The sequence below is a fragment of the Megalobrama amblycephala genome, linkage group LG4 (assembly GCF_018812025.1).
Source record: "Megalobrama amblycephala isolate DHTTF-2021 linkage group LG4, ASM1881202v1, whole genome shotgun sequence".
Lineage (NCBI taxonomy): Eukaryota > Metazoa > Chordata > Actinopteri > Cypriniformes > Xenocyprididae > Megalobrama > Megalobrama amblycephala.
In genome coordinates, this window is record NC_063047.1 from 8,319,270 (window position 1) to 8,333,127 (window position 13,858).

Sequence of the window (13,858 nt, forward strand, 5' to 3'; positions counted from 1 at the left end):
AAGTATCAATACTGTAACTAACAAAAGGGAGTTTTTGTTTTGGATGTCAGAATTGGCACTATATAAAATAAAATAAATAATGAATTATGAAACAGAAAAGACCTACACAATGACATACAAAATTTCATTTTTTTTTTTTTTTGCAAACATGCAGGCTATATTATAAATATATCAATGTCAGATATAAGATTCTAGTCTGAATGTAGTTCAGTGTGGTTGTATTGTGGTCATTTGCCTTATAACTGTAACAAAATGTGTCAGAATTCACACACAAAAAATAAATAAATAAATAAATAAATAAATAAATCAATCAAAAAGGATTTTGAATATACAAAATCACTAGCAGAGAAAACATCTGGTCCGAGCAATTATACTTTGACTTAACATTATTTAGTACGACAACTAGCCTCGATCTCTTTTATATGCCCTATTCTTTCTTTAATTTATTCACAAACATGAGCAATACTAAAATCTGAACAGCTGATGCTCGTTTGTATCAAATCACTTTGTTGCAGTTGATTCTTTATAAAAATCGATTTACCACGCCCTTATAAAGCACAATTGGTTTGCGTAGAGCCAATCAGAAGCCCCTGATTGACCCGCCCGTCCCGACCACAAACCACCATGCTATCTGGAGATCCGGCACAAGGTCCCCAGAGTTCATCTGTGCGCACGAGACCCCATAAAAAAACCTTTACTGTCTCTGCTGTTGGGGTTTTCTCTCAACAGGACAAAGACATGAAAGCATGATAATGGAGGACTCATTCAAAATCGCGATATTAATTTTGACAAACAGTAAAACTTCTGACACACTGAAACTAGCATGATTCCACATAAGGAGTGAATGCTGAAGATTTCAGAGAGGAGGAGGTGTGGGAATGGAGTGATTACAAGTTGAGAGAATGGCGTATCACAACTTTATACCGGCCAGTCCCACTGACTTCACTATTAGTTCGATGCTGGGACAACAATCACAGTTTTTTCCTGTTGGATACGGGAAACGGCAGTTTACGAACGTCCACCATAACTCTATTCGTCTGGCACTCAAAGACGCCGCTTCTCCCGCGCACCTCTCCGTGGATACGAGAGACCTCGGACTGGCACCTGAGGATGACCCCGTGGTTCACCTGGAAGGCAAGGACCTGTGGGGGCAGTTTCACAAATGCGGTACGGAGATGGTCATAACAAAGTCTGGAAGGTAAGAAAAATCTTTAAAACAACTAGGCTCCCGGTGGAGTGTGTTTTGAAAATGCGCTTTGACGAGCTATTCCTGTGTACGCTGTTTATTCTGGCGTCACTATGTAGCCTATTCTGAACTGGAAAACAGGGAACGTTCTCAGAACTTTGACTAACGTTCTGTCAAGATTCTCTCAAAGTTATGAACAAACATTCTTACAGACACAGTAACTTTAATAGAATGTCCGTTCAAAGTTATCTGGCCTTCAATGGTATTCTCAAAATGATACAAAAACTAGTCGTTCAGAGAATATTCAGAAATAACGTATAGTCTGAACATCAACACAACGTTCTTGGAAGATGTTTTTCTTGGATGAGTGAGTCACAAGTCTTTTGCTTCTTTTAGGCGCATGTTTCCAGCATTTAAAGTGCGCTGCAGCGGCTTTGACGGGAAGGCGAGGTACATCTTGCTGATGGACATAGTCGCGGCTGATGACTTCAGATACAAGTTTCACAACTCCCGTTGGCTGGTCGCTGGAAAGGCCGATCCAGAAATGCCCAAACGAATGTACATCCACCCAGACAGTCCTGCTACCGGGGAGCAATGGATGTCCAAAGCTGTGACCTTTCATAAACTCAAACTGACGAACAATATATCTGACAAACATGGATTTGTGAGTATTTATCGTAGCCTATAGGCCTATATGCGATTCATAATTTTATAGACTACTTTTATTGTAAATTTCACCTTACACTCATTCTTTAGTCAATGTAAAGCAAGTGTAAAATGCAAATTGCGTTATGAACATTCAACAAGTTGCATGTTTCGCACAGCTCATTAATTTTGTGCTTTTTTTTTTTTTTTTTTTAATATACTTGAATCGAACAGAAATGTTTTAAGCTGTTTAAACATAGCTAATGTTTAGGCTAATGATTATGAAAAAGGATATATGATTTTGTTTTGCAGACTATTTTAAACTCCATGCACAAATATCAGCCGAGGTTTCATATCGTTCGAGCCAACGACATCCTCAAACTTCCTTACAGCACGTTCAAAACATACGTGTTTCCTGAGACTGAGTTTATCGCTGTGACTGCATACCAAAACGAAAAGGTTACCGCAGGCTATTGATTCAAATGTTTATGAAACGCATATTTTCCTAATAAAGTTGAAAACAAATTTCACAACACTTAAGAAATGTGGCATCTTCATTAACACGTTAACCTTACCTTTACAGATAACTCAGCTGAAAATCGATAATAATCCATTTGCAAAAGGATTCCGCGATACCGGAAATGGGAGACGAGAGAAAAGGTCAGTGTGTGTTGTGTTTTTTTTTTTTTTTTTTTTTTCTTAAATATGCCTATTAATTTCTACTTTAAAATTTTAATATTTCGCATTTTCATTTATTTTCAGAACGAAGTATAGGCCTATTATCGGCCTATACTGAAGTGAAAAGTTAAACTGAATTATTTTTTTATTTTTTTATTTTTTTTGCATTAATGACAGCAGCACTTGAGCTGTATGAGCACAACTTTGTAACCTGATGATTATGTTCCCCAGCATGATTTGAGAATGATTCACATAGGATCTTTGACCTTTGGAACAAAGGAGTTCACACGATCAATGTCACAAATGTAGGCCTACTTATTAATTGATTAGTGCTGAATCTCTCCTATTCATGTCGTGTCTGTTTTTAATTTCTCAAACTTTCTCTTTATTGCCAGGTTTTAATTACATTTTCAGTGTGGACTTATGAACGGCACTGTCTGAAAAGAATCATTCTAATATCCACTGACATGAATATTTTTCAATACTTAGGAAACAGATGTTGCATCAAAAGTGCGACGTGGAAGCGGAAAAAGCCAATGTGTTCACAGACGACTCACCTTTTGACCAAAGTTCATCAAATTGTTTAATTCAAGAAACTAATGTCGTTACATCAACTTCAACAGGTATTCAGCTGTAATTTATATATAATATAATATAATATAATATAATATTAATATGCGTGCTGTCAAGCAATTTTAAATGTAATCAAATTACATGATTTGGTGGTTAATTGATCGAATTAACCGCACATTAAGTCTGGCTGAGAAATTACCCTTTAAAAGATAGTCATTAATGTGTTGAATGTGAAAAGCATCACATAAACAATAGGTCATGTGTATGTGCTTTCTATCATTTATTTTATTTTTTAATATTATTGGTATTCCTAACACGTATTTACTCTACAGATATGAATGAGAGCGACATCGATGGATATGGAGACGAGAAGGAAAGCAAAGAAGATGAGAATCAGACAATTTCTCAAGATGAGCAAAATTCCAGAGAAATCTCTACATCAGTGCTACAATCCAAGGACGATTCAAAAGAGAAGATACAAGGAGACTGGAAGATGGAGGTCAACAACAAGGAAAAGCATAGTGAGAAGGAGGGTACTGAACATTTACCCTTTGTTAAAAGACATGCTGAACAATCCAAGTTTGCAGTTGATGTGACTGATGTTTCTCTGAAGGGTTTGCTCGCTCAGCCCTATTACATCCCCACTCCAGGCCTAATTAATTCGCTGTGTGTGCCGGCACAAGTCTTGTCAAATTTATGTCAGTTTAATTATGTTGGAACACTTCCACTTTTGGCATCTGAAGCAACTGGTCCTTGGTTATCTGGAAGGTCAAATGAAGGGGAGGGTCAAAGTTACACCACTTCAGTCTCAACCTCACAACAAAGACTTATTGGCATGCCAGATTTACCACCGAACTTTCAGCAGCACAGAACAACCTCTCAGGTCGGTCCATAATTCATGATTTAAGCCTAATATTTGGTTGAATATCACTAAAAATAAAAATAATTCTAATGATTCTAAAATAATAAAAATGTATAACTTGCATGTACTTATAACAAAAAACAAAACAGTATTTTGATCTGATTTTCACAGGGTGTGCTTGTCTCGGCACACGGAACGGTCTTGTCTTATCCGCAGAGTTACATGACTACATCTGCTGCCACCTCGTCTGCGGTCTCATACCAGGCTCAACGGCCCCCTTTTCTCAACGTTGGCTACCGATCCCGATGCAGACCATACCCTGTACCAATGTGGGTGCATGGCCGAAAAATGCCACAAACCTCAGTATTTGTACCATATGGTGAAACTGATACAAATGAGCATGCTGGTATTACAACTCCTAGATCAACTGAGTTTAGATCAAAATCTAATGAGGATCAAAACACAACCTGTCGGGATCTCTAGAAATGACTGTACAGGAACAACAACAAATTTGGCAAGCTGTAATTATGTGCATTAAGTCTATGGTATGTAGCAACTGAAGGTCTGGATTAAAAAAAATAATATATACTATTTATTCTTTAGTCTTTATCTGCTGTGTAAATGTGTGAAATGCATAAAATACATGAAGTTGCAGAGCAACCATTAAAAAAATTTGTGTTTTCCCCTTTATTTGCTTTACTTTTATTTTTTTTTATTATTATTATTATTTTTTTTTTTAACTGCACTATAGCAAACCTAAAACTATAGGGTCTGGTTTCACAGAAAAGTCTTAAGCCAGGATAAGGCCTTAGTTAAATTTGGACATTTAAGTAGCTTTTATAAATGTGCCTTTAGAAAAAAAACCATTCAGTGCTTCCAGGTTCTACGTCAGAACAGCGACTCCTGCGTTAGCATCATATGAATGCGTAGTGCTGCTCACGTGAACGGGGTCGACCAATACTGAGATGCTGTTCTGACGTAGAACCTGGAAGTGCTGAACGTAAACACTGTAGGAGAATGACACAGAAGAGAAGATATTGTTGAATAAAGTTTTTTTTTTTTTTTTTTTGCTGCACACAAAGTATTCTTGTCACTACCTAAAATTTGAACCACTGCAGTCACATGGACTCTTTTTTTTGGACCTTGAAAGTGGTGGTCAAATTGCTGTCTATGGAAGAGTCCTATACCTCTCGGATTTCATCAAAAATATCTTAATTTGTGTTCGGAAGATGAACGAAGGTCTTACGGGTTTGGAACGACATAAGGGTGAGTAATTAATGACACAAATTTCATTTTTGGGTGAACTAAGCCTTTAAGAATTTTAAGAACATTTACATACAGCCTCAAACCTTTAGTTTTCATGAGAGCAAAAAAACAAAAACATTCTGCACCTCTATGATTAGACATCTTAATTTCACCACAAGAGGTCATCCGTGACCCGTTTGATGGAGCGAGATCTGTTGGTCTACTGGTTCCTTCAGCACCGGGTGGAGGTAGGGGGTCTTAGTATGTTTATACTTATACATATTAGCCTACATATACATATTATATGTAATATAATAATAATAATAATAATGTGATACGTATTAAGATACATTACATTTATAATATTCTTTCTAATTAAAATAGTCTAAATAAAATAGATATTGCCCGAATGTGCACAAAGAATTAAAATACTACTATTCATCCATAAAATCTATTTTACAAAAAGAACTACAACGTAATGGTGTTATCCAGTCAAGCAACTTTTCTTTGGGGAAAAAAAAAAGCTGACATGCTAATCTCAAATTGTTTCCCATTAATACATGATGGTGAACTTTACTCATGTATTTAGCAGCGAAATACTATTTATTTATAGTATATCGATGTTTTTCTTGATATAAATAATACTGAAAATAATATGAAATGACGTAACGCCACACAAAACAGCGTCATCACAATGCGCCGCCTATTTTGTCTACAGTACAGCTCAGTTTTAGCTTGTGTTCACTAGTAGCAGTATAATATGGTACATATTCGGTCACAGTACGATACATAAGTCGCATATTATTAAATAATACCGCCAGTAATATGTTGATTGGCATTTACATATGCAACTGGCAAAACCACCGCTAGGTAACTTAGCTGCTGTCTCTTTCATTAGGTGAAAGATCATTTAGACGTTCAGCTGAACTGCTGTTCAGAAATCATGCCGCAGATTTCAGTCAACTATATTTTATTATGCGGTCAGTTCTTGTTGTTCTTTACAGTGCTGCTTTTACAGTGTCTGGACGGGATTCACTCGCAAAACTCAACCGAGTCACCCGGAAACAGAGTAACGACCAGCAAAACAGTTCTGTTCAGCGAACAACCAGGAGAAAATGTGACGCAGAGTGTTATACCTACTGAAACATCAAATCACACAGAGCAGTTCGAGTACAGCCCTTCATCACCTGTCGTCCTCTGTCGATACCTGTAAGTAAACACCTCATCTTTCTGAAGCACGCGGCCTGTTTTGTGTACACTACAACAACGACGACTTACAATTCAGTGGGCGCAGGCATAGTCTATACTCTATATATGAAGATAATTTGTGGTTATCTCATTTAGACCAGAGGAATTCATATTCTGTCAAGATCCAGTCGATCACGGAGGAAATGTCTCTGCCTTTCAGGAGCTGGGCTATGGGTGTGTAAAGGCAAGTACATTTTTATTGGAAAGATATAATGCGCCTCGTGTTCAGTGGCATTTTTTCTTTTCTTTTTATAAATAAATCAATAACAGCTTAAAAGGTTTACAATTTACATTTTCTTGTAGTTTGGCGGTCAAGTGTACAAAGATGTGAACCATACCCAGGTGTTATGCACGGCACTGGATGGCATAGAGTGCGCTGGACCACGGGAGTTTCTCAGAGGCAATGAGCCATGCATCAAGTACGTGAATCCCAATATAACAGGGTTCCATCATTTCCATAATGTATACAGGTGCTGGTCATATAATTAGAATATCATCAAAAAGTTGATTTATTTCACTAATTCCATTCAAAATGTGAAACTTGTATATTATATTCATTCATTTCAAATGTTTATTTCTTTTAATTTTGATGATTATAACTGACAATTACAAAAGGTCATTGCAAAAGAGGCTGGCTGTTCACAGAGCTCTGTGTCCAAGCACATTAATAGAGAGGCGAAGGGAAGGAAAAGATGTGGTAGAAAAAAGTGTACAAGCAATAGGGATAACCGCACCCTGGAGAGGATTGTGAAACAAAACCCATTCAAAAATGTGGGGGATATTCACAAAGAGTGGACTGCAGCTGGAGTCAGTGCTTCAAGAACCACTACGCACAAGACGTATGCAAGACATGGGTTTCAGCTGTCGCATTCCTTGTGTCAAGCCACTCTTGAACAACAGACAGCGTCAGAAGCGTCTCGCCTGGGCTGAAGACAAAAAGGACTGGACTGCTGCTGAGTGGTCCAAAGTTATGTTCTCTGATGAAAGTAAATTTTGCATTTCCTTTGGAAATCAGGGTCCCAGAGTCTGGAGGAAGAGAGGAGAGGTACACAATCCACGTTGCTTGAGGTCCAGTGTAAAGTTTTCACAGTCAGTGATGGTTTGGGGTGCCATGTCATCTGCTGGTGTTGGTCCACTGTGTTTTCTGAGGTCCAAGGTCAACGCAGCCGTATACCAGGAAGTTTTAGAGCACTTCATGCTTCCTGCTGCTGACCAACTTTATGGAGATGCAGATTTCATTTTCCAACAGGACTTGGCACCTGCACACAGTGCCAAAGCTACCAGTACCTGGTTTTAGGACCATGGTATCCCTGTTCTTAATTGGCCAGCAAACTCGCCTGACCTTAACCTTGACCTTAATTTAGAGAATCTATGGAGTATTGTGAAGAGGAAGATGCGATATGCCAGACCCAACAATGCAGAAGAGCTGAAGGCCACTATCAGAGCAACCTGGGCTCTCATAACACCTGAGCAGTGCCACAGACTGATCGACTCCATGCCACGCCGCATTGCTGCAGTAATTCAGGCAAAAGGAGCCCCAACTAAGTATTGAGTGCTGTACATGCTCATACTTTTCATGTTCATACTTTTCAGTTGGCCAAGATTTCTAAAAATATTGAATTTGGGATTTTCCTTAGTTGTCAGTTATAATCATCAAAATTAAAAGAAATAAACATTTGAAATACATCAGTCTGTGTGTAATGAATGAATATAATATACAAGTTTAACTTTTTGAATGGAATTAGTGAAATAAATCAACTTTTTGATGATATTCTAATTATATGACCAGCACCTGTGTGTGTGTGTGTGTGTGTGTGTGTGTGTGTGTATATATATATATATATATATATATATATATATATATATAAATATATATATATATATATATATATATATATATACACACAGTACAGTCCAAAAGTTTGGAACCACTAAGATTTTTAATGTTTTTAAAAGAAGTTTCGTCTGCTCACCAAGGCTACATTTATTTAATTAAAAATACAGTAAAAACAGTAATATTGTGAAATATTATTACAATGTGATTATTCCTGTGATGGCAAAGCTGAATTTTCAGCATCATTACTCCAGTCTTCAGTGTCACATGATCCTTCAGAAATCATTCTAATATGCTGATCTGCTGCTCAAGAAACATTTAATGTGTACAATTGTACAAAATATTTGTGTACAATATTTTTTTTCAGGATTATTTGATGAATAGAAAGTTCAAAAGAACAGTGTTTATCTGAAATCTAATCTTTTGTAACATTATAAATGTCTTTACTGCCACTTTGATTTAATGCATCCTTGCTGAATAAAAGTATTCATTTCTTTAATTTCTTTAAAAAAAAAAAAAAAAAAAATTCTTACTGACCCCAAACTTTTGAACGGTAGTGTATAATGCTACAGAAGCTTTGTATTTGATAAATGCTGTTCTTTTGAACTTTCTATTCATCAAGGAATCCTGAAAAAAAAAAAAAGTACACAACTGTTTTCAACATTGAAAATAATCATAAATGTTTATTGAGCAGCAAATCAGCATATTAGAATGATTTCTGAAGGATCATGTGACACTGAAGACTGGAGTAACGATGCTGAAAATTCAGCTTTGCATCACAGGAATAAATTACTTTGTCAAATATATTTAAATAGTACACAGTTATTTTAAATTGTAATAATATTTCACAATATTACTGTTTTTTTTTTTACTGTATTTTTAATTAAATAAATGTAGCCTTGGTGAGCAGACGAAACTTCTTTTAAAAACATTAAAAATCTTAGTGGTTCCAAACTTTTGGACTGTACTGTATATATATATAAATAGATGCTGTGTTATAGGGTCCTTTTACTTGTCATTATCCTTAAGAGGTGGGCAGAGTTAGTGTAAATAGCTTTTGCCAACAAAATGGGCTATTTGCTAATATTTAATATAATAAAATTATGTAAATGATTAACTTAAAATTTTGGGATATATTTATACTGGATACAGCTGTAAAATATTTCATCAGCTAGTTATTGCTCTTGTGTAGAGTAAAACTTGCTTGTTGCTAGCCATAGAAATGTTTGTTTTGTGAGTATAGTGTTCTTTTGAGTCAGTAATGAATCACCAAAATAGTTCACAAAATGATTAATCAGCAAACTGGTCTGAATCAAAAGGTAATGGAAAATTTAATTTGTCATAAACATCAGAACCCTGATAATTAGTTTTACTGATCATTCATTTCACATATTTATTTAAAGAAAATATCACTCACATGAGATGACAGCCAGTTACAGTTACACAGTGTTTCCTGTTGTTTGACCTCTGCTTTAAAGGATTAGTTCACTTTGAAATGAAAATTAGCCCAAGCTTTACTCACCCTCAAGCCATCCTAGGTGTATATGACTTTCTTCTTTCTGATGAACATAATCGCAGAAATACTAATAAATATCCTGATGCATCTGAGCTTTATAATGGCAGTGAATGGGATTCCTTCCACATCCATCCATCATAAATGTGTACTCCACACGGCTCTGGGGGCTTAATAACGACCAGACACAGGAACAGTTTCTTCCCTTAAGCAATCCATCTCATGAACACTTGACAAACACGGAACACACAACACTATTACACATTATTTACTTAAAACACTTATTTATATTTCAAATTTGCACACATCATAACTGTACATACAAATTGTCTATATTATATATTGTTTTTTTGCTTTTTTTGCACTTTGTCTATCTTGTAAATTTGTATATTATTCTTTTATTCTTTTATTATGTGTCTTGTCTTGTCGCTGTCACTCTGTTGCACTGTGGAGTTTCTGTCACTAAAACAAATTCCTAGTATGTGTAAACATACCTGGCAATAAAGCTCTTTCTGATTCTGATTCTGATAAAGGCCTTCTGAAGTGAAGCGTTTGTGTAAAAAAAAATAAAAAAAATAAATAAATCCATATTTAAACAAGTTATGAAGTAAAATATCTAGCTTCTGCATGAGCCACCTTCCATATTCAACGTTTGCAAAAAGTGTAAAACTCTTGCAGTTCACAGAGCTTACACTACGTCCTACACCTTCTCTATTCAACTTATGGAAAAACTGTAACTGACGTGACGCCAGTTTACACTTTCTTTGTAACTTCAATATGGAAGGTGGTCTGGCGGAAGCTACATATCTTACTTCATAACTTGTTTAAATATGTATATTTTTTTACACAAATGCAAACTTTGCTTCAGAAGGCCTTTATTAACCCCCGGAGCTGTGTGGAGCACATATTTATGATGGATATATGTGGATGGAAGCACTTTCTTCAGCTCACTCTCACTGATCCCTATGACTGCCATTATAAAGCTTGGATGCGTCAGGATATTTATTAATATTTCTGCGATTATGTTCATCAGAAAGAAGAAAGTCAAATACACCAAGGATGGCTTGCGGGTGAGTAAAGCTTGGGCTAATTTTCATTTTAAAGTGAACTAATTCTTTAAAGGTGCCCTAGATTCAAAATTTGAATTTACCTCGGCATAGTTGAATAACAAGAGTTCAGTACATGGAAAAGACATACATTGAGTTTCAAACTCCATTGCTTTCTCTTTCTTATGTAAATCTCATTTGTTTAAAAGACTTCCGGAAAACACGCAGATCTCAACATAACACCGACTGTTACGTAACAGTCGGGGTGTACGCCCCAATATTTGCATATGCCAGCCTATGTTCCCAACATTATGAAAGGCATTAGACAAGGGCAGCCAGTAACGTCTGGATCTGCACAGGTGAATCAACAGACTAGGTAAGCAAGAACAACAGCGAAAATGGCAGATGGAGCAATAATAACTGACATGATCCATGATAGCATGATATTTTTAGTCATATTTGTAAATTGTCTTTCTAAATGTTTCATTAGCATGTTGCTAATGTACTGTTAAATGAGGTTAAAGTTACCATCGTTTCTTACTGAATTTACAGAGACAAGAGCCGTCGCTATTTTCATTTTTAAACACTTGCAGTCTGTATAATTCATAAACACAACTTCATTCTTTATAAATCTCTCCATCAGTGTAGCATTAGCCGTTAGCCACGGAGCCCAGCCTCAAATTCACTCAGAATAAAACTTTAACATCCAAATAAATACTTTACTCACATAATTCGAAGCATGCATACAACATGCGTGACGAACATCTTGTAAAGATCCATTTGATGATTATATTAGCTGTGTGAACTCTGTAAATGTGCTGTAATATAATCGAGAGCTCGTGTGGCAGGGAGCACGCGAATTAAAGGGGCGGCGCGCTGAAAAAAATCAGTGCATAGTTAATAATGCCCCAAAATAGGCAGTTAAAAAAAATAATTAAAAAAATATATATATATATTACATCTTGTGAAAAAACATTCTTGGGCACCTTTAAGAGAGAGCATTGCATATTTCTTTTATTTAATTACCACAAGAGGGCAGTGAGGTACTGTAGATTCCTTTCACTGAGAGGATATACATACAGTACTGTGTCGTAGGCCACCCTCAGATGTTGTTTTAGCAATGTTATAATGACTATATATAATATTTCTCAGTCTCTTCATTAGAATATAACCAGAAAATACAGGAAATTTGTATGCAGTACTAAAAAACAGAAAAAAAATCAGAAAAGATGGAAGGCTTTATTTTCCATTGAAAAATGTTGAAATTGATAGCTTTTAGTTAAACTGTAATATTGAATGTCTATTATTAATTCAAGAAAAAAATCAGTTTTATAGAGACATCAGTAGCAGTATTCGTATCAGTTATACTGGACTTCATTCATAAAAAGATGCCTATTTAAAATATATTGTCTTTAAGTTGCTTCTATATTAATTTGTAGAGTAACTGAAATTATTACAATATAAAAATATTAAAAACTCCAATGTTTTTAATCGCGAATAATTACAGAAAATATGTGCGATTAATTAGTTACTTTTTTTTAATCGATTGACAGCAGCACTAATATATACAATGCATCTCTTTGAAACTATTCTCATTATTAACTTTAAAGGGATAGTTCACCCAAAAATGAAAATTTGATGTTTATCTGCTTACCCCCAGTGCATCCAAGGTGTAGGTGACTTTGTTTCTTCAGTAGAACAAAAATGATGATTTTTAACTCCAACCGTTGCCGTCTGTCAGTCAAATTAATGCTAGTGGATGGGAACTTCTACTATAAGAGTAAATAAAACTTGTATAGACAAGTCCAAATTAAACCCTGCAGCTCGTGACGACACATTGATGTCCTAAGACACGAAACGATCGGTTTGTGCGAGAAACCGAACAGTATTTATATCATTTTTTTTTTACCTCTAATATACCACTATGTCCAACTGCATTCATCACTCGATTCGTTTGGTCTGATCGCGCTCTGACAACGGCAGTGATGTCTCCCGCATATACTTCAATGAGAGCGAGACATCACTGCCGCTGTCAGAGCGCGATCAGACCAAACGAATCGAGTGATGAATGCAGTTGGACATAGTGGTGTTTCGTGTCTTAGGACATCAATGTGTCGTCACGAGCCGCAGGGTTTAATTTGGACTTGTCTATGCAAGTTTTATTTACTCTTATAGTAGAAGTTCCCATCCACTAGCATTATTTGACTGACAGACAGCAACGGTTGGAGTTAAAAATCATCATTTGTGTTCTACTGAGGAAACAAAGTCACCTACATCTTGGATGCACTGGGGGTAAGCAGATAAACATCAAATTTTCATTTTTGGGTGAACTATCCCTTTAACTGTGGACAGTCTGTTCAGTACATGCATAGCTTGCACGTTAGCACAATTCTTTTCCTTTTTTTAAGTTATTCAGTCTATTAATGCATTGACATTAATAGTTTTTCTTTTTGATATCTAAGATACACAGGACACTACTTCATCACCACCCTACTGTACTCATTTTTCCTGGGATGTTTTGGCGTCGATCGGTTCTGTCTCGGACACACCGGGACTGCGGTGGGAAAGCTGCTCACCCTGGGTGGCCTTGGCATCTGGTGGTTTGTGGACCTCATTCTCCTGATAACAGGGGGATTGACTCCCAGCGACAGCAGCAACTGGTGCACTTTCTATTGACATAAAGTGGCTGTAGCTTTTCACCTTTCTCGTGCTTGCAAGTTATATTGAATACACTGAATGCATGTGGGCTTACATGGGCCTTATTTGCCATTATTATTTGTAAAATACCGTTCTTCTTGTTTCTTTTGTAAAGTGTTTATGTGAAGCAGTGATGTAAATAAATGTCATCATCCAAGAGTAAAACTCTGTTTGAATATGAATATTTATGATGATCTGAGTGTAATCTTTATTAAACAAACAACAAAGTTGACTAGGAAGTAAGTTTGGTATTTTCAATACATGCTACACTTCTGTGCCTTTGTTTCTTTACTGTTGTATGATCTGTCTGAACATGCTATCGGTTACTAAA

General features: G+C 36.1%; 2 protein-coding genes across 3 annotated transcripts; both read left to right on the forward strand.

Annotated features, from left to right (window-relative positions):
• The first annotated feature begins 121 nt into the window (after window positions 1-121).
• Window positions 122-4,634, forward strand: tbx3b (T-box transcription factor 3b). The gene is made up of 7 exons (XM_048187235.1): window positions 122-1,198; window positions 1,583-1,850; window positions 2,144-2,290; window positions 2,415-2,491; window positions 2,999-3,132; window positions 3,415-3,965; window positions 4,116-4,634. Exons 1-7 carry the CDS (start codon window positions 903-905, stop codon window positions 4,425-4,427), a joined length of 1,785 nt encoding a protein of 594 aa, XP_048043192.1. The 5' UTR covers window positions 122-902; the 3' UTR covers window positions 4,428-4,634.
• Window positions 4,635-5,368: 734 nt separating this feature from the next.
• On the forward strand, window positions 5,369-13,759 carry tm2d2 (TM2 domain containing 2). 2 transcript variants are annotated; one of them, XM_048187239.1, is made up of 5 exons: window positions 5,369-5,437; window positions 6,208-6,398; window positions 6,534-6,621; window positions 6,741-6,856; window positions 13,293-13,759. In XM_048187239.1, exons 1-5 carry the CDS (start codon window positions 5,390-5,392, stop codon window positions 13,504-13,506), a joined length of 657 nt encoding a protein of 218 aa, XP_048043196.1. In that variant the 5' UTR covers window positions 5,369-5,389; the 3' UTR covers window positions 13,507-13,759. The 2 variants fall into 2 exon arrangements, with proteins under 2 accessions (XP_048043196.1, XP_048043195.1); XM_048187238.1 differs by lacking the exon at window positions 5,369-5,437 and having other exon boundaries at window positions 5,871-6,398.
• Window positions 13,760-13,858: the final 99 nt, after the last annotated feature.

Coding starts and splice junctions, on each gene's coding strand:
- tbx3b (XM_048187235.1), top strand. CDS start 903: ATGGCGTATCACAACTTTATACCGGCCAGTCCCACTGACTTCACTATT. Junction 1,199..1,582: donor GTCATAACAAAGTCTGGAAG/GTAAGAAAAATC, acceptor TGCTTCTTTTAG/GCGCATGTTTCCAGCATTTA. Junction 2,492..2,998: donor AATGGGAGACGAGAGAAAAG/GTCAGTGTGTGT, acceptor TTCAATACTTAG/GAAACAGATGTTGCATCAAA.
- tm2d2 (XM_048187238.1), top strand. CDS start 6,133: ATGCCGCAGATTTCAGTCAACTATATTTTATTATGCGGTCAGTTCTTG. Junction 6,399..6,533: donor GTCGTCCTCTGTCGATACCT/GTAAGTAAACAC, acceptor TATCTCATTTAG/ACCAGAGGAATTCATATTCT. Junction 6,622..6,740: donor TGGGCTATGGGTGTGTAAAG/GCAAGTACATTT, acceptor ATTTTCTTGTAG/TTTGGCGGTCAAGTGTACAA.